Here is a 20,170-nt window from a genome sequence, read left to right on the forward strand (position 1 = left end):
ACACTCTAGAGACAGAAGTGACCCTACCTCATGGGGATTTAAGTATTGCTGTGTCCTGGACTCTCTGGGGATACCTGGACCCCAGAGCTGCGTGGACACTGTGGACGCTGGCATAGGGAAGTGCCCTTTACTAGTCCCAGAATGTGTGTTCTTCGTGGGAAGTCAGGTTTATACTCCCGAGAGCGTAGTTTAGTTGAGAGGGCTGGGATGCCAGCACTAGGATTCACTTTTTAAAACTCAGACTGTTTTAAAATGAAGGAAAGGGGGAAAGACAGAAACTCTGGGAGACACGAGGTCCCCTCTCCTCTATTTTAACTCTTCGGTGTGGATTGTCTATCTTCGTGTTCCTTTCCCCTCCTTCCCAACTCCTAGTACCCCTTCTGGTAGCTGTGGGCAGAAACTCAGCGAACAGCACTTGTTCTATGCCCATCAGTGTGCTGGAATTGAGTGCATGGTATCTCACCTGGCCTCAGCTCTTTGTCTGCAGAAAAAAATAATGGGCTGCCTAACCTCTCCCCTCCTGCCTGAGTGGTGCTGCTTCGTGGGTGCCTCAACTCCCACTTCCTGCGGACATGCTTTCTTCCATGAGTATAAGAGCTTCAAGTCACCACCTGCACCCCCACTGGTATCAGCCTGTGACACCTTCTAAGGAGCCCAGAGCCACATCTAAAAATATAGGCCCATCCCCCTCTGCTGCAAAGCCAAGCCCTGATATTCAGCCTGCAAGGACTTACTGGGCACCTACTATGTACCTCGTATGCATCACCCAGGATGCTGTGGGCACACCTCTAAATCAGCCTCCTACTGGGGAGATGGTTCAGAGGAAGAGAACCTTACGCTGAGTCACAGGGGATAGAAGTTAGGGGAACACAGGAGAGCAAAACATTTCAGGCAGCGGGACCAGCATGGACCAAAGCCCAAAGGAAAAAGGAAGTGTGGCCACCCAGGGCGTGGCAAGGGGGCTCGAGAAGGCTGAGGTCAGATGACAGATGGGACTGCCAAGAGCCAAGGCTGAAAAGTGGCAGGACCCAGCACTGGTAGAGTCCACTGTTGGGTCTGAGATTATGTAGAGCAGGGTGGGGGTTGGGATTGTTCATGGTGTCTAGTAGGGGACAAGGGATGATTTCTTACAGAGACTCAGCAGCAACAAGGACTGGGCTTCTCAGCCTGACCAGGACCACCGAAGCCCCTCTGTACCCACTCAGTCATTAGCCCAGGCCCCAGAGCCCTCCTGTGCTCTTGCCATTCTCTCAGAGTGGGCACCAGGGGCTAAAGAGAGTACCCTTTTTTCCTCACAGGAGGCCCACTTGGCCACGGAGTATGTTCAGCACCTCCAACAGGCCCTGGACATCCTCTCTGAGGAGGTAGGAGAGGGGTTGCGTGTTCCTGGGTCCCGCCAGCTGCCTCCCTGAGATGCATCTAGGCAGGTTGTGTTCAGTGAGATGCTCACTGAGCAGAGACCCACCACGAGTAGGCACCTGGATGGCAGGGAGGGAGGTGGCTGTCAAGCTCCTCTGCAGGGAAGCTTCTCACTTGGCCAGAGACAGGGTTGGGTGGTAGCAATGAGCTTGCCTCTGAACCAACTGGCCCAGGTTTGCACCCAGCACTGTGGCTTCGGGCAAGTGTCTTCTCTGTGTCTCAGTTTCTCAACCTATAAAGCAGGGCCACTCAAGAAGATTCAGTGAGATAGTACAAGTCGTATCCCCTCTCTGGGCCTCAGTTTCTTCATTGGTAAAATTGGGGGGAGTGGGAATTGGATTGTAGATGACCCCCAGGTTCCTCCCAGCAGTAGCCAGTGCCCTAACGAAGCCACCCTCCACTCCCTGCAGCTCCCAAGGGCTTTCGTCAACGTGGTGGAGGTCATGGAGCTGGCCAGCCTGTACCAGGGCCAAGGCGGGAAATGTGCCATGCTGGCAGCTCAGTAAGTGGACAGGTCACCGTCCCAAGGCAAGGGCACCTGGGGTGAGGAGGGCTTGCAGGTGCCAAAGGAGGAGACCGGTAGAGGCAGAGCCAGGCAGGCCGACCAGAGGGTAGACATGGCTCAGGGGCTTGGACAACATCAGGAAGTACCTCTACATTTGCGAATGCCTACTGTATGCAAGGTGCCTCATTTCTCTGGATCCCCTTTTGCTTTTCTGTAAAAGGAGACAGACCAAATTGTCCTTAAGGCTCCCTGACATTGTCAGTGATTGCCAGGGCAAACCTTGGCACGCTGCTCACTGTTGAGAAGCAGCATGGGGCCATGAGTTTTCAAGGCTGCTACATCCAAGCCTTGACTGTTCTGCCATTTAGGAGCTGTGGGACCTTGAACAAACCACATAACCCCTATGAGCCTCTATGCTCCTCATCTGTAAAGTGGGGGTGATGACACGTTCCCTACCAGGTAGATGTGAGGTCAAGAGGAAACAAGGTACCCGGCCTACCGAGAGCAGGGTCTTAGGAAATAGCTCTTATTCCACCCCTGATGGGGCCTGTCCTTGAAAGCTGGGCTTGGAGGCAAGGTGCACTCCTGTCAGGGGCTGGAAGTCATTAAAGCTCTTGAACCCTGGTAGGAAGTTGCCGTGTTCTGAGGGCACAGGGCCTCCCACATTTTGAGTGATTATTGCTGTGAGAGAGGAGGTTCTCCAGGGAGCTGAGGAGTCCTACACCTGGGCTCAAATGGATTTGCTGCAAAGGTGACCAGCTGGTTCCCATTCTTGCAGGGAACCCTTCTCTCTTGCAGGGAATGGCTCCTCCAAAGTCTGTGTGTGTCGTGTTCCATGTTGTCAGGGTTGCTTCCAGCTGGTTGGCCCTCCCCAGTTTTCCCACAGACTTCCCACACTGGAGCCCTGAGGGAGGGTCCTAAGCAGTTGCAGGAAGAGCTGAGAGGCCCCAGGAACTTGAGGAGCGATTCCAAACCCAGGGACAGAGCCACTGTGGCTGGTTTCCTAAACTCCAGTCTCTTGTCTACCCAGTCCTGCTCTGGAGAAATCCCAGGGACCACAGGCTCGGGAAGGAGGAGGGGGAATAGACGTTCTGTCCACAGGGAGGTCCAGGTGCCAGGGGCCAGCTCTCCCTCTTTCTCTCTGAACAAGGACCCTCTGGACCCCAGGGCTCCTGAGTTAGCATTTTGTAACCTGGGTCCAAGAGTCAGCCAAAGGTGTATTGTGGGGATACTTGTGTGTCACCCTCTGCCCTAGGTAAGGCAGCACAGGCTGCAGACCCCTGGGGTAGTGGCCTGCTCTGTGTGTCAGAGCCAGCCTCCCAGGAGGACAGAGCCCCAGTGCCCCAGGGAGCCTCAATACAAGACTCCCTGTCTCACAGGAACAACTGCACTTGCCTCAGACACTTGCAAAGCTTCCCGGGGAAGCAAGAACTGAAGAAAGTGAACTGGAACCTCCAGGTAAGCCCTGCAGCCCTTCTCTTACTGACCCAGCTGGGAGGCCCCCTGTACTCCAAGGACTCGGAAATCAAATGCTCAGCAGGATGTGGCCAAGAGCAAGCCACTCCCTAAAAGCAGATCACAGCCCCTGAAATACTTATCCCTGCAAATTGAACACCAAGGCCAGGGAAGGGAATGAGAGACCCCACAGTGGAGGCTGAGAAAATCCCCTCCTCCCAGCGGGTAGGCAGCAGGAGACTCCCGGAGTAGACTCCTTGTGGTAGGGCCCCTTCCCCACCCAGAACCATGTGTAATAATTACTACTCACTTCCTCCCCTCCCTTCATTAAAAACAAAAGGCTTAGGCCCGGCACAATGGCTCACGTCTGGTGTCCCAGCTACTCAGGAGGCTGAGATGGGAGGACAGCTTGAGCCCAGGAGTTGGATGCTGCCGTTAGCTATGCTCATGCCATTGTACTCTGTCTAGACAACAGCGTGAGACCCTATCTCAAAAAAAAAGAAAAAGAAAAAGGCTTAGCCCTGCCTTACTTACCTCTACCTCAAACTCTCCTTGCCCTCTCTCTACCCCCTTCCATCTCCCCACCTCCACTCTTGCTTATGTCTCTGCCTCTATTGTTCCCTCTCAGGCTCAGGTAGCATTTCCATGCTGCAAACTGACCTGCCTTCATTCACAAGGCAAGTCTGCTTCCCTCCTCTAAGGAGCTTCCCCTGCCTGAACTTCACCCGTGGACATCTCCCCATATCACATTCAGTCTGTACTTGATGGGCCCTAAAAGCCCCAAAGGGTTCTCATGTTTTCACATCTTGGCTCATTTTCCCAGATGGATGATAAACTCCTTGAAGATAAGTACATCTAGTCTGTTCCTTTTACATTCCAATCTTGGGTACTTAAACCCAGCCACCATGGACTCTCCTCCCACAAAGTTCACGGGCATTTTGGGAGCCGGTGTTGAGATGCTCCCCGTCTGACCTGCAGCCCCATGTTCTAATTGACCTCTTCATGCAGTGAGAGGAGGAGAGGCCTTTGGCCTAGGCAATCTGGTCAGTGGCTCAGACCCAGCCTTTCAGGCAGAGGCTTTGGAATGGGACTGGGTGGAGCTGTGCAGATAGGGAGCTTCTCCCACCAGGAGCCGCTGGGGTTCAACTCATCTCTGATCCTGAGGACCAGCATAGGGCCTTGAAATGCCCATGCCAATGAATGGGTGGAGAATGAAAGCATGTTTGCATCCCACTAGAGTAGCCCCTTAAAGTCACTGTCCTTTAGGGTGAGTTGACTCCTGTCACAACCAATCCAAGGCAGCAGGACTGGACCCTGTCTGTGCAGCCTTGCCAGGAGGGTTGAGTAGCTTCTCTCTCCATCCCCAGAATGGCATCTCCAGTTTCTCCTACTGGCACCAATACACACAGCGTGAGGACTTTGCAGTTGTGGTGCAGCCTTTCTTCCAAAACACACTCACCCCACTGAACGAGGTGAGCTGCAGGTATTTTAGGGAGGCTCACATATGGGGGCCTTATCACAGACGATGGATGTATTTCCTTCTCTAAGTGGGCATTTTTTTTTTAACCATCTCTCTCCAAGAGGGCTCCTGAGGGCGGCTTTTTCCACATTACCTCCTTTTTGTGGGGGCTGGGCTGTGATTGGAACTCAGATGTGCTTGGAAAGGAACTCAATAGTGACTAAGTTCTCAGGCCTAGCCCTGATGTTTTCTGGATTGGAATAGAATGGAAAGCTTCCTAAAAATGTTACTCTTTTCAACTCTTAGGATAGGGGTGCTGAAAGAAAAGGGAGAGACTATGGGTGGGTCCAATTCATGTCTGTTTAAAAAGAAAATTCCAGCCGGGTGCAGTGGCTCACACCTGTAATCTCAGCCTTTGGGAGGCCAAGGCGGTTGAATCACGAGGTTAGGAGTTTGAGACCAGCCTGGCCAACGTGGTGAAACCCCATTTCTACTAAAAATACAAAAAGTTAGCTGGGCGTGGTGGCAGGCACCTGTGATCCCAGGTACTCGGGAGGCAGAAGTTGCAGTGAGCTGAGATCATGCCACTGCACTCCAGCCTGGCTGACAGTGCGAAACTCCATCTCAAAAAAAAAAAAAAAAAGAAAAAAGAAAATTCCAAATTCTGGGAGTTTTTCCATCAGTATCTGAGCCAGTTGGCAGGAAAGTTGAAAGAATGAAAGGAGACATGCCCAGGGCACCTGCTGGGAGAGGGAGCGGGGCTCAGGTAACAGAGCCCTTTCCCAGGATGGTAACCTCCTTGCCTTTGGTTGCAGAGAGGGGACACTGACCTCACCTTCTTCTCCGAGGACTGTTTTCACTTCTCAGACCGTGGGCATGCCGAGATGGCCATCGCACTCTGGAACAACATGGTGAGCAGCCAAGGGCCTGGTGGGCCTTGTCAAGGGGGAATCCAAGGATATTGACTCTCTGTCTCATGATGGCAAACCTACTGGAGACATGGCTCCTTTCTCCCCAAAGCCCAAAATGGCAGCACACTTTATTGGTCCTGATAGATTAATTCCAAAGGGAAAATACCCTGTATGTATCCAACACCCTTTGAAAGTTATACACACACACACACACACACAACTTTATTCCTTGTTCCTTCAGCAATGCCCAAGTACTGCGAGGGGATCCCTTTGTAATCGGATAGGTTGGCTGGATAAAAATACCAATTTCCACCTCTTACTGTGTGACCTTGGGCAAATGATCTCTCTGGCCACCTGTATCAACATCTATAAAACAGTGAAAATAAGACAGGTCTCAGAAAACGCATTGAGATCATGTGTACGTGGCACCCAGCACAATAGTTAGCACTCAGCAAATGTCACCACCATCAGCCTTCCAAGCACTCCGGGCTCAACTCATACCCAACTCGTTTCTTTAAACATCGAAAAGTGGAGATCCACACAGCCTGTTTTCCCAGGCTGATACCTATTCCAGTCCTTTCTGATGGAGAAAAGGGACCTTATGAAATGAACACACAGTCCAGGGGTCTTTCAGGGACACCTGGCTGGTGCTTCCACTCTGCCTTCTGTGGCTGGCCACCAGCAACTGAACGGTTTCTGCACAGCAGTTGACCTGTCACCCCCAACAACTGGATCCTCTTGCATGGAGCAAATGAAATGCCTTCCCAACCCAATGGTTTCTTTTAATCCAGGCTCAGTGGGTAACACAATCCCCACCCCAACCTGTATGTTCCCTCCTTTGTCCTGTGACAACTAAATAAGCTACATTCCAGCTCCTTTTATCACAGTTTCAGGCCCATAGTGTCTCTGCCAACCACCGCTGTGCAAACATTCCCACCCCTGTCAGCTCATCCAGTATGTCCAGCATCTCACTCGGCTGACTCACAATATTGACTTTCTCCTTAGCTATACCATCTCTTCCTCTCTAGCAACCTCTTCTTTTAAGAACAGCATGTAAACTGGCTTTATCCTTGGCCTAGTTAATGACAGACTCAGCTTATGTCGACTTCCATTGTCAGGGGGTTTTCCTCCTGTGGACATCACGTACCTGCCCACTCCAAGAACTTCTATTGTACTCTTTCAGCCCAAGACTCTGGATTGTAACCAAAATATCTTTGAGTTTGCCGCACAATTTTTAAATCAGTTTATATGGTATAATTCCTGTTTCTTTTGTGGATTTTGTTTTGAAGGCAGTCGTCCTTCAGTGGCTGAATCATGTGACTTTATTCCTTTGTAAAAATCCTCCCAAAGAAAGGGTACCTATTCCCTGTTCCTTTTCCCCTGAGACCTCAAGGGAATCCACAGATTCCCTAAGCCCTTGGCCCTTCCTTCCCAGTTTTTTCATCAAGGTATGACCTTCCTACCAGGTGGCACTCCAAGTCTGCTTAAAGCTGGGACCCTCCAGGAATCTCCTGGGGCTGGATAGCTGTAGTGACGGCTGGAACATGAAAAAGAGTCCATTGGTTTCTTTTCTTGTGAATTAAGAACGTCTCTCTGGCCAGGCACAGTGGCTCATGCCTGTAATCCCAGCACTTTGGGAGGCCAAGGCAGGTGGATCACTTGAGCCCAGGAATTAGACACCAACCTGGGCAACACGGGAGATTCTGTCTCTACAAAAATAATCAAAATATTAGCCAGGTGTGGCGGTGCATGCCTGTAGTCCCAGCTGCTCAGAAGGCTGACGTGAGAAGATCAGTTGAGCATGGGAGGTCAAGGCTGCAGTGAGCCGAGATGGCACCACTGCACTCCAGCCTGGGCCATAGAGCGAGACCCTATCTCAAAAAACAAATAGAAAAAAAATCTATGTAGCTCTGGCCTTCTCTTCCAAAGCAGTTCAGTAGCTCTTCCCATTCACTCAGGTAAGAGGCCTTCATTTCATAAAGAAAAGTGGGAGGAGTTTAGATATGAAAACAAAACGTAAACACTGCACTGGAGCTACTGTGGAAACAAAACAAGACTGTCTGTGGTTCCCCAGCCATTATTATCTCAGCCATACCCCGAATTTCAAAATAACAAAAACAGAACTAAAGCCATCCAGGGGTTTCTTAACCTAGGCTCTATAATTTGGGGAAATAATTATACAGTCTAATGTTTTCATCCAAAGCGAATCTTAGACATAAAGCTGTAGCATCATGCCAACTTTTCAGATCGGCTTCTGGCTGGAATTTCACCCCTAGAGTAACAAAAAATAAATAATAGACCATTAGAGCTGGAACAGACTGAGAGGTCATCTAGCCAGAACATTCTGTAACTAAAGCATAGAGACATGAAGCAGTTTGCCCAACATAACACAGACTGGTCATGGCACAAGGGGGATTAGAGCCCAGGTTTTTCTAGTCCTTTCCTGGTGACCTGGCCACGCCACCACCCTCCCCACTGCTCCCAACCTGATAAGCACATATATACCCAGTGAATTCATGTCTCACAATTAGAGCCCTATGACATAGTGTCTGCAGGCTTTGGCTGATGTTCCCAGGGTTCCCTACTAGGAAACAAAAAGCACCTTAAACTATTTCATCTCCCGCCCCTCCTCTCACGTCCTTCTCGAGACTTTTGCAAAGGCAAAGCCAGAAGCTCCAGCCGCACCAGGGATGTTTTCCTCTTCCTCTGCCGCCTTTTGTCTTCTTATCTCAAGAGTTTCTCTTTCCTGAGGCCTAGTCCTCTACTGCTGCCTGCTCACTCTTCTGCAGAATTCCTGCTCTCAGCCAGTGTTTGTATCTCCCCAGGTGCTAGGTGACAGCTCCAGCCTCCTAACTGACATCCCTGTCTTCAGAGCTCTTAGAATCGCGACTCTCACCTCTTGCTGCATATTAGAATCATTCAGGGACATGTATGTATGTATGTATGACAGAGTCTCACTCTGTTGCCCAGGTTGGAGAGCAATGGTGCGATCTCAGCTCACTGCAACCTCCGTCTCCTGGATTCAAGTGATTCTCCTGCCTCAGTCTCCAAGTAGCTGGGATTACAGGTGCATGCCACCATGCCCAGCTAATTTTTGTATTTTTAGTAGAGACAGGGTTTCCCCATGTTGGCCAGGCCAGGCTGGTCTTTAACTCCTGACCTCAGGAGATCCACCCGCCTGGGCCTCCCAAAGTGCTGGGATTATAGGTGTGAGCCACAATGCTGGGCCATCCAGGGACTTTTAAAACAATTAGTGCCTACAGCCACTTTGGAAAATTCTCTGGTATATTTAATAATGCTGAACACATGTATTTCCTGTGATCCAAGGATTTCACTCCTAGGTATATCCCCAAAAGAAAGGTATACATGTGTCCACCAAAAGATACACACAAGAATATTCACAGCAGCACTATTTATAAACAGCCCCAAACTAGAAACTCCCCAAATGTCCACTGACAGTAGGATGGATGAATAAACTGTGGCACATTCATACTAAGGAATACCATACAGGTTTGACCACATCTGTGGCTTTAAAAAAAAAATCAAGCAGGGTGATGTGACACAGAGTAATGGCCAGGAAGAGGGAGGCCTCACTGAAGAAGTGACAGTTGAACAAACTTCAACATACAATAATATCTACAAAGTTCAAAAGCAAGCAGCTTGGCATATAGGGTTAGAAGTCAGCATGATGGTGTAGAGATTTACTGGGGGATGAATAGTCCTGGAAGAAGGTGGAAAGGGGCTTCGGAGGACTGTAATAGTCTGTTGCCTGACTGGATGCTGGTATGTTCATTTTATCAAAACTCGTCTGTTGCTCGCTTACGATTTGTGCTAGTTTCTATGTGTATGTTAGCTTCAATTAAAAGTTTACTTGAGGCCGGGTACAGTGGCTCACACCTGTAATCCCAGCACTTTGGGAGGCCGAGGCGGGCAGATCCCCTGAGGTCAGGAGTTCAATACCAGCCTAGCCAACATGGTGAAACCCCGTCTCTACTAAAAATACAAAATTAGCCAAGCGTGGTGGCACGCGCCCATAATTCCAGCTACTTGGGAGGCTGAGACTGAACCCAGGAGGCGGGGGTTGCAGTGAGCCAAGATCGCATCATTGTACTCCAGCCTGGGTGACAAGAGTAAAACTCTGTCTCAAATTTAAAAAAAAAAAAAAAGTTTACTAGAAAAACAATATCAGTGCCTGACTGGGCTTATCCCCAGAGATTCTGACTTAATTGGTCTGGAGTGCGAGCTGGATTTGGTACTTTGTGAAAGCTCCTGAGATTATTTTAATGTGCAGGGTTTATGAACCACTGCCTTAGATCTGGTCCCTACAGAGAAATCAAGTAATCTGCATAAAAGAAAACCTGACCCAGTCACTCCCCTGCTTTCAAACTTCCAAAGCCTCCCACCTCTGAAGGAGGCAGGCCAGGCCCCATAGCACAGCACACCAGGCCTCTGGGACTTGGCCTGGTTCACCTGATTAACCTCTCTGGCTACCACTTCCACCAGCATCTGCCTCGCATATTGCAGTCTACTGACTCCAGCAGCATCCTGCACCACCCGTGGTGTTCCACACCTCTGCTCACTCTTGCTCTCCTCCTCCTCCTGGATTGCCCTTCTCACCTCCTTGCCCACTCCACCACTCAACTCAGGTGCCACCTCCTGCAGGAAGCCACCTCTGAATCTCCAGGACAAGCCAGTGGCCCACCCAGGTCCGTTACACCCTGCCCAGTCCTGTCATTTGCTCCATGGTTGGTAGCCACAGTGCCTGGCTTAGGAAAGATTGGTTCTAGGAAAAACAATTTCGTTCCCTGTGGCCAGCTCCAAGCCTTCCCCCGCCAAGCTTCTCCATTCAGGTCTCTATGACTTTAATTAATTCATCCATCCATCCAACAGGTATTTACTGAGCACTGCTATGTGCTAGGAACTGCTCCAGGTGCTGAGGACTCAGCAGTGAAAAAAAGATGACTCGTGTTCTCATGGGACATACAGGATAGTAGGGAAAAGACAGATAATCAACAAGGTCATTTCTGACCACATCTATGGCTTAAGAAAAAGTCAGGCAGAGTGATGTGATACAGAGTAACGGTGGGGGAGAGGGAGGCCTCCCTGAAGAAGTGACAGTGAATTGAGAAGCGCACGTCAAGAGGTTGCCAGGCAGAGGAAATAGGACCCACGTGGGCTTAGAGTCAGGAATGAGCTTGAAGTGTCTGAGGAACTTAAAGGCCAGTGTGACCAGAGGGAAGTGAACAAGGTCAAAGAGTTGGGCAGGGGCCAGGTCCCTAGATGCTTCTAAGCAGGAGAGGGATATGCTCTGGCTTACCCCTGGGTCCGTGTACTCTGGACTGGAAGAAAGCAAGGGTGGACCTGGAAAGACCACTAGGAGGCTGCTGGTGATGGGTGAGAGAGGAAGGGGGCCGACACTAGGGTCAGGGCAGAGGAGGAGAGAAGCTGTCATGGGCTGGCGGATGGATGATGGGGAAGAGGAACAAAGGATGACTTTTTGGTTTGGGGTCTAAGAAACTGGGTGGATGGTTGAGCAGGTAGAGAAAAATCAGCATGGGAGGAAAAAAAAAAAAATCAAGACTTCTGTTTTGGACATGGTGTGAACTGCCTTCCAGACATCCACATAGAGGTATCGGGATACAGAAGTCTGGAACTCACAGAGGAAGTCACAGCTGGAGATTGAAGAAAAAAAAAAAGTGGCGTTATTAGCATAGAGGGCCAATATGGTGAAACCCCGTCTCTACTGAAAATACAAAAATTCTCCAGGCGTGGTGGCTTGCACCTGTAATCCCAGCTACTCAGGGAGGCTGAGGCAGGAGAATCGCTTGAACCCAGAGACGGGGCGGAAGTTGCAGTAAGCCGAGATCGTGCCATTGCACTCCAGCCTGGGTGACAGGGCAAGATTCCGTCTTAAAAAAAAGCCACTACAGGATCAACTAAGAGCTCCTAGAGAAAGAATAGGTAGAAAAGAGTGTAAGGCCAACTACCTAGCCCTGGGCATTCATTCCCGCTTTCAACTCCAGGGAGAGATGAGAAGGAGAGTGTGGAGGTAGATGGGAAGTGAGAAACAATGCTGTGTCCAGACAGCCAAGACAAGTCAGTGTTTCGAGAGAGAGAAAGAGCTGTCAACTTTGATGAATGCTCCTGAGAAGCCAAGAAAGATGAAGACAAAAAAAGACCTTTGGCTCTGTCCATATGGAGATCATTGGTGGCCAGGGCCAGAGCTTCCATCCAGCGATGGAGACTGCAGACTGGCTGGAGTGAGCAGCAGAGAGAAGGAGAGATTAGGAAGTGCTGCCAGCACCTATAGACAGCTCTTTCCAGAAGTTATGAGAAGTAACAGTCACGGTCACTGGAGGGGACATGAATCAAAGAAAGGGAGGTGAAGGAGGGGAGATGTCGGAGCAGGTTGTTAACTGACGAGAAGGAACCAGTAGAAAGGGAGAAACTGCACTCATCAAACCCTTGTAATCACGATCATCTTCCGTGTGAATTAGTTCTGGGTTCCTGGAATAGCATCGGGAATCAGCCGCCCTGACCTTTAGCATTTATTCTGTCACTGTTACAATAGGCTTGAGTTTCCTCAGTTCTTAAGAAAGTGGAAATCATACTACCTTATGTATGTAAGCCACCCCAATCGCATGTGATTTCATGCCATCTTCTCATTTGATGCCCACAACAAACCAAGGTGTCAGTACAGGATGTCATGCCTGTCCCTAACCTCAGAGAAGTAGCCAGCCCAGCACTGCACAGCTCGTTACCAGCAGATCCTGGATCCCAGCCATCTGCCCATCATGCTCAGTCTAGTCACCCTGGCATCTCTCCCAGGAACAGAACTGCCCTCCCTCCTCCAATTGTGTTACTAAGGAACAGGTGTAAAAGGCTTTCAGACAGCAGAAAGTGAGATCATGGGCCAGGTGTGGTCATGAGCTCAGATAGTGAACTTTCACCTCCCTCCCTGGCAATACCCTGTGGTCAGGAGCAGGCAGATTACACAAAGAGTGGAGGCCAGATGTTCCAAACAGACTCTGAATAGATGACAGTGCCAGGGGCTCATTCTTCTCAGTGCTGGCCACATGTTGGGCCTGGCTACTGGCTAAAAGATAATGGGGAGGGGGATACAGTAGCTCCCAGCTCATCCTCAGAGGGTCCTGGGATCAAAGGTATTTACACCCAGGGATATTTCAGATAAATCTTTTCATCTATATGGAAAACATACAAAGTGGCACAAGTGAGAAACTCCGACTTCCTAAGGTTGACAAGTGCAGTAATAATGTCATGGTAACCAATATGTTTCCAAAGTTTCCTGAGGTTGACTAGCCCCATGCACTTTGAGAAGTTGGTAAATAGGATTGTCATTGTTTTATAAAATTGAAAACATGGTGTCTTGCAATCACAGCCACTCACAGAGGAAGCCAGAGATGGTCCCAGCCCTTCCACAGACTCCCTGTGGGCTCAGGACCGGTGGTCTCTCCTGGGCCTTGCTCTACCCAGCACAGACTCAGGGTCCTGCCCTGCCGACAGATGCTGCCTAGCCTTCTGTGCGTCATAAGTCAGCTCCTGTTCAGCCCCAGGCTGCTGGGTCCCTGCTGTGGGCCAAAAACCAGCCACTTTGCTGGTTTCTATCCCCCACCCCCTTCCCGAGGGAGGGGCTCTGGTATGAGACACCCCATCAGAGAGGAAAGTGTCTCCCAGCTTTGGAGAGAATCAAGGTGTCCTTTTTCTCTCTCCAGCTGGAACCAGTGGGCCGCAAGACTACCTCCAACAACTTCACCCACAGCCGAGCCAAACTCAAGTGCCCCTCTCCTGTGAGTAAACGTCCTGCCTGCCCCAGGTGGAACAGATGCCTGGGGTGGGGGTTGTCCTGTTCCCTGGAAGCACAGAAGAGTCCCCGGGGATGCCCCCTCAAATGCGGCTTCACTCACTGCCATCTTCTCAAATCCCACCTGTCCCCAGTGCCACGGAAACTTCTCAGTGTGTGGGCAGCCATGGAGTGAGGGGAGAGGACATTCAACAGCTCCAACCGAAGTGAGGACAGTCACTCAGGGAGGCAGATGAGCACTGGCGGGTGTCTCGGGTCACCCATTCCTTCCGAAAGCTCTGATGCATCCTCAGTCTTAAAAGTGCATCAAGGCCAGGTGTGGTGGCTCACGCCTATAATCCCAGCACTTTGGGAGGCTGAGGCGGTCAGATCACCTGAGGTCTGGAGTACAAGACCAGCCTGGCCAACATAGTGAAACCCCGTCTCTACTAAAAATACAAAAGTTAGCCGGGCATGGTGGAGGGTGCCTGTAATCCCAGCTACTTGGGAGGCTGAGGCAGGAGAATCAGTTGAACCTGAGAGGCGGAGGTTGCAGTGAGCCGAAATCGCACCACTGCACTCCAGACTGAGTGACAGAGTGAGACTGTCTCAAAAATAAATAAAAGTGCATCAAGCAGCAATCCCGTGCCAGGCGGTGTACTAGGATCTGGGGATCAGGAGGCAAAGATAGACTCAGCGTCTGTTCCTGGAGCCTGCAATGGTCTTCCTCCCTCACCACACCCACCGCCCTCGCCTGGCCCACCTTTGAAGCCTGTGACTTGTCTCCCCAGCTCTCCTTTCCCTCTTCTCCATCCACCCTACACTTGCTGCCAGACACAGATAGACCTTCCTGGAAGTAATTTGCCCCATCAAGGCTACTTGAAATCCTTGCCTGATCCCTACTGCCCATTGATCAGAGTCTGGAGGGAGGGTCACCTCCCTCCATTATACACACACTGCACTCCTGGCCAGTGGATCCATCTCCCAGGAAGCCCCACGACTGCCCGCGTCCAGGCCTTTCCTTTTGCCATCTGCTCCTGGAGGTTCCTCTTCCATCTGCTATGAGAACATCCGCCTCCCTCCAGGCCCAGATGTTGCCTTCACGAAGCGACGGTTTCACCTTCTCTTACCTACCATTCCTATCTCCACTCACCCGTGTGGGTCTCCTTTTCTATTTGTACCTCTCGTAAGACACTGACCCAGTCTCCTTTATGATGTGATTGTTTCTGCACATCTCACCTTCCTCCTGGGCCACAAGAAAAGATATCACATCTTAACCCTCCGGTCTCATCACAGCTTCCAGCAAGGGGGCTCAACACAGCAGGTGCCCAATTCACATTCACTGAGAGTGGAGAGGGGCGTAGGAAGGCAAGAATGCACACGATCTGCCCACATGCCTCCCCTCCCGGCCCTTCTGATTTGGGGATCTTTCATCTACTACAAAACCAGCTGTCCTTCCATGCTGCCCTTCCCTGATTTCTGGGTACCCCTGGGATGCGAGAATGGGGACAGTTGTGACCATGAGAAAACAGAGGTGGGAGTTCTACAGGCCCCCCAGGGCTCTCTGCCATTGGTCACCTATCAGTTCCCAATCTTTCAAAATCAGGTTTGACGGCCAGGGAGACGCTGGTGAGAAACCAAAAGAAGGTTCTAGCTGGGTGTTGACCTCTTTAGAGGCCCATCCTGCTAAAGAGGGTTTGGGCACAACCTAAATGAGGGAGCTTTACAAAAGGGAAGCGCTGTGAAAACGTGCAGGGTTATCACAGCATCTCAGGAATGGGGACTAGGCAAGTCTTGGCTTGGTTATGGATGGTTCATGGAGATCCTTTCCACTGACCCCCTCCTCCTCCACAGGAGAGCCCTTACCTCTACACCCTGCGGAATAGCCGACTGCTCCCAGACCAGGCTGAAGAAGCCCCCGAGGTGCTCTACTGGGCTGTGCCCGTGGCGGCGGGAGTCGGCCTTGTGGTGGGCGTCATCGGGACAGTGATCTGGAGGTGCAGGAAAGGTGGCCAGAGGGAAGATCCTCCAATGAGCCTGCGCACTGTGGCCCTCTAGGCCCGGGGGTGGGTCCTCACCCTAAACTCCCTATAGCCACTCTCTTCGCTGCCCTCTGCCCCAGCCACTCCCGGCCACCAGGACATGCTTCAATGCCTGGTGCCACAGGAAGCCCAGGGGACAGTCACGACTTCTTGGGGCCTGGGCTTCTTCCAGGCCTATGCACCTGGAATGGATACATTTAAATAAAGTCCAAAGCTGTTTTATTCCTGGGTTTGCCTGCATGAAGCACTCGCCTTCCATCTCTTGTGCAGCCCAGGTGTGGGAGCTGCCGCTTTTTGTGGCCTGCCCCCAGCAGGACTGCCCAAGCCACGGCCAACCAGAGCCCAAACTGCCTGCCACCACGAGCATATTCTCAAGTCACCAAACCCACTATTTCAAAGGCAGAAAAAATGCTGGTCACCAGGTGGTGGCTGGAATTTTGGAGCTGGCTGGCCGCCATTGAGTCCAGTCCAACACATACCTATTAAGCAACTGTTTCGTATCCAGGACAATGCAGAGCACTGAGGTGCCTCCTAGGCTGTGCATGTCACAGCCTGGCCGAGAGGTCAAACTCCTTCAATAACCAAGAAGCCACATGATGATGTGTAACTACTAGGGCATCAGTAGGTAAATGTGTCTGATTGTTTTAAAGAATAGAAAGGGTTCTTCTTCGGGGAAAGTTTCTTGGGGGAGGGCAACCTTCACATGTCATTTTGGAAAAAGGAAAAAAAAAAAATGATTGGGACACAAATACCTCTTATATTCTCAACCTGATTTTCTCAAGGTGCTAAATTTAGGAAAAATTCCTATTTCTATATGCCCAGGTTTCTGAGAGAAAGCTAGAGAGTCTGAAAATATAGGCTGCATTCACTGAGCGCCTGCTAGGGGCGAGGCCCCATGCTGGAGGCCTTCCACAGATGGTCTCTTTTATTCTGCACAAAAGCCCAGGGAGGGGGTAAAGGGAAAATCTTTGAAAATAGAAGTGATGGTTGCACAACATCGTGAATGTACTAAAGGCCGCGAATTGTTCCATTTAAAATGATTAATTGTGTATCATGTGAATTTCACTTCAATTAAAAAGAATCCAGGGAGGTGGACATCATCTGCGTTTTAAACCTCTCCCTGATCCTGAAGTCCGGGATGATGAAGAGCCTGAGTCAGAATTCTGGATGCAACACTGAAATGTTGTGCCCTGAAGCTGCCTTCGCCAGCCTGAGCCCAGTTTCTCAGGCTCTGCATCTGTAAAAATTGGAATAAGAGTACACAGTTTGCTTATCTCATGGCGCTGCTGAAAAATAAGGAACTGTGTGTGAACCCCTAACTCTAAAATGCTGCACAACTGAAAATGGCCTTTTTCGTCGGTGAAGAGTTGGGATAAGGCCCGACTGTTGGGGAAGATGTCAGACCCAGAGATGAGTTTGGGGAAATGGGGTAATAACACATGGGTGGAGACTGCCCGCCTTCCTCTCAGGGAGGTTCGTCATCTTATCTCTTTCTGGCACAACAGAGAACCCGGAGGACCTATACCCAGTTCTGTGTTCTTCTGGGCTTCAGTGTCTGTTTCTATACAGTGGGAACAGCATGCATTCCCCTACTTTTTGCTATACACTGGAAAACGTGGTGACTGAGTCACATATCCCAGCTTATGCTCCCGGCTTAAGACAGCGTAACGACAAAGGTAACCCTTACGCTCCTGGTTTGAGACAGTGTAACGACAGAGCTAATCCTTACGCTCCTGGCTTGAGATGGTATAAAGACAAAGGTAACATAGGAAGTCAAGGAGTTCGCTTCCCCGCCTCTCCCCCGACCCTACCTCTTTTTTTTCCTGCAAGTTTCTATTCTTCCAGCAGCTCCTACCTCAAAGCAGCATGGATTCATAACCACAGGCTCCCCTCGTTAGGATGTGGGGAGGGAGGGTGTTGGAATCCACACTGCCAGAGTAATCCAGACTAAAACATCAACAAATGGTCCCAGCTGGTTCACCAAGGAACACTTGGCAATACAAAGAAATCCTGTCTGGAACGACACAGACACAGCCACAAACCAGTCACCAAATTCCCAGCAAATATGTGCTAAGAAGCCAAAAATTAAAAATACGTGAGAAGCACCCACTTGAAATTGGTGGTATTACATACATACACTGGCTATGCGCCATGTTGTTTTTCTGTAGGAAAATGTCCAGTCTAGCTAGAATGGCACCCACAGCCACACCATGAGCAAAGCCACCAAATCGTGAGGAAGCCACAGTCCATGGCACTCCCCATGGAGGCTTCTGAATTCAGAAAAGATAGATTCGTGTGGCTTAAACCTGGTCCAAGTCTTCCTAAAGGACATGGAACTTTGAGCTCTGAAAAGATGGCAAATGGTTACCAAAAGGAATGAGGTTGTCGAGACTGGGAAAACTCCATATAGGTGGAGAGATGAGCATAGTCAATATGGGGGACCAGGAAAAATAAGGATGGATGAGCCAGATATGGGTTAGAGGACATGATGGAAAGGACGAGGAGTTGATAGCGATTATGTTGTTGTGATGGTTGTAACATCAGGCTACGCTTGACTAGGGAATATAAATGTTAGAAAAGATTTGTACAAAGAAAATGCTAATAGTTGACATAAAGTGCTTGTGCTGTGGTGGGCACTGTGGTGCACAATAATGAAACTTCACACATCCCTATTATCATTCCCTTTCTACAGAGAAGGAAACCAAGACTCAGGGAAGAAGTAACTGGCCCAGAGTTATACTTTGGTTACATAATGTGACATTCGTCCGAATTAATACTGGAGCCCAGAGTAGGGGGGTAACCCAGAAAAATACAACCACCACTGGTTCCAGCAGTGAATTGGGCCAAATTGCAAATAAATGTGGTATAAAATAAAGACCTAGAATGTCTAATAGCACCATTGTTCCTCTGCTTTCAACTGGTCTGAAAAACTCAACTATCTCTAGTCAATCATCTATGATTTTTTTTTTTTTTTTTTTTTTGAGATGGAGTCTCGCTCTGTGGCCTAGGCTGGAGTACAGTGGTACGATCTTGGCTCACTGCAACCTCTGCCTCCTGGGTTGAAGTGATTTTCCTGCCTCAGCCTCCTGAGTAGCTGGGATTACAGGCATGTGCCACCTCACCCAGCTAATTTTTGTATTTTTAGTAGATACAGGGTTTTGCTATGTTGGCCAGGCTGGTCTCAAACTCCTGACCTCAGGTGATCTGCCCACCTTGTCCTCCCAAAGTGCTAGGATTACAGGGGTGATCCACCGTGCCCAGCCAATAATCTATGATTTAAAACATCATGGGGACCAAGATTTCTTTTGCTAGTGTATGTGTGACATTATAGCACAAACTGGCCCAACCCACAGCCTGCATGCAGCCCAGGATGGCTTTGAATGCCACCCAACACAAATTTGTAAACTTTCTTAAAACATTACGAGATGTGTGTGTGTGTGTGTGTGTGTGTGTGTGTGTGTGTGTGTGTGTGTGAGAGAGATTTTCTTTTTTAGCTCATCCCCTGTCTTTAGTGTTAGTGTATTTTATGTGTGGCCCAAGACAATTCTTCTTCCAGTGTCCCAGAAAAGCCAAAAGATTGAATACCCTTGTTCTAGCAGCTAATAAATCATTTAATTAGGAAAAAACAGTCCCTGTGAGAATCAAATGTAACAACTAGCAAGATTAGATCCACACATTTTATATAACAGCAGCATTGAAAAAAGACTGTATGTATGTTTAGAAAGATAAAAGACAAAAGGAATTTAAAATGTGAGGCAAGAACACCATGTTATTTTTTAAAAATAAAGGCAGATTTGTGAAAGAACTAAGAACCAGATAAAACTTCCAGAAATGAAATACATTGTTATTAGAGAAAAATAAACTTCAGTAAATGTGTTCAAATAACAGGCTGGGCCCTTAGTGAACTAACATTTGTGTGTTTACTGTATACCAGGTACTGTTTTTAGCAGTAAGTCTGTATTTTTTATTAATTCTCACAATAGCCCCTTGAAGTAGGTGCCATTATAATCATTACAGAGAAAATGAAGCATGTCCTGTATCTTTTCAGTCTTTTTGTAAGAATTAAATGAGATAAAAAAATACTCAAAAAATAGGTAGTCAATAATTAGCACTGTCTCTCTCCTTTCTGTATCAGTATTAATTCCAATACAGTATGATTCAGGGGCTTTGTAAAATAATCGCAATAATTAAAATATACTTGGCACCTTACAGTTTACAAAACATTTTAATATGTTCTCATTTGATCCATACCACAAACTTTTAAGATAAGTGAAGTACAGTACAGCGGTTCCCCCGCTTATTAGTGGGTGATACATTATTTTTTTTTTTTTGAGACAGAGTCTTGCTCTGTTGCCCAGGCTGGAGCGCAGTGGCACAATCTCAGTTCACTGTAGTCTCCACCTGCCAGGCTCAAGCGATCCTCCTGCCTCAGCCTCCCAAGGAGCTGAGACTACAGGCGCACACTACCATGCCTGGCTAACTTTCTATTTTTTGTAAAGACAGGGTTTTGACATGTTGCCCAAGCTGGTTTTGAACTCCTGAGTTCAGGGGATCCACCAGCCTCAGCATCCCAAAGTG

General features: G+C 49.3%; 1 protein-coding gene across 2 annotated transcripts in view; it reads left to right on the top strand.

The window, feature by feature from the left end:
• The window catches only part of PLB1 (phospholipase B1), a 147,567-nt gene extending 130,875 nt beyond the window's left edge, over window positions 1-16,692 (top strand). For both annotated transcript variants that reach the window (XM_032172592.2, XM_032172591.2), the window contains 7 exons: window positions 1,299-1,364; window positions 1,830-1,921; window positions 3,304-3,382; window positions 4,747-4,851; window positions 5,654-5,749; window positions 13,483-13,557; window positions 15,405-16,692. In XM_032172592.2, the coding sequence (XP_032028483.1) occupies window positions 1,299-1,364; window positions 1,830-1,921; window positions 3,304-3,382; window positions 4,747-4,851; window positions 5,654-5,749; window positions 13,483-13,557; window positions 15,405-15,608 (717 nt within the window). In that variant the 3' untranslated portion in view covers window positions 15,609-16,692. The remainder of the gene's footprint in view (window positions 1-1,298; window positions 1,365-1,829; window positions 1,922-3,303; window positions 3,383-4,746; window positions 4,852-5,653; window positions 5,750-13,482; window positions 13,558-15,404) is intronic.
• The last annotated feature ends 3,478 nt before the right edge of the window (window positions 16,693-20,170 follow it).

This window comes from Hylobates moloch, unplaced genomic scaffold (assembly GCF_009828535.3).
Source record: "Hylobates moloch isolate HMO894 unplaced genomic scaffold, HMol_V3 SCAFFOLD_13, whole genome shotgun sequence".
In the NCBI taxonomy this organism is placed as follows: Eukaryota; Metazoa; Chordata; class Mammalia; order Primates; family Hylobatidae; genus Hylobates; species Hylobates moloch.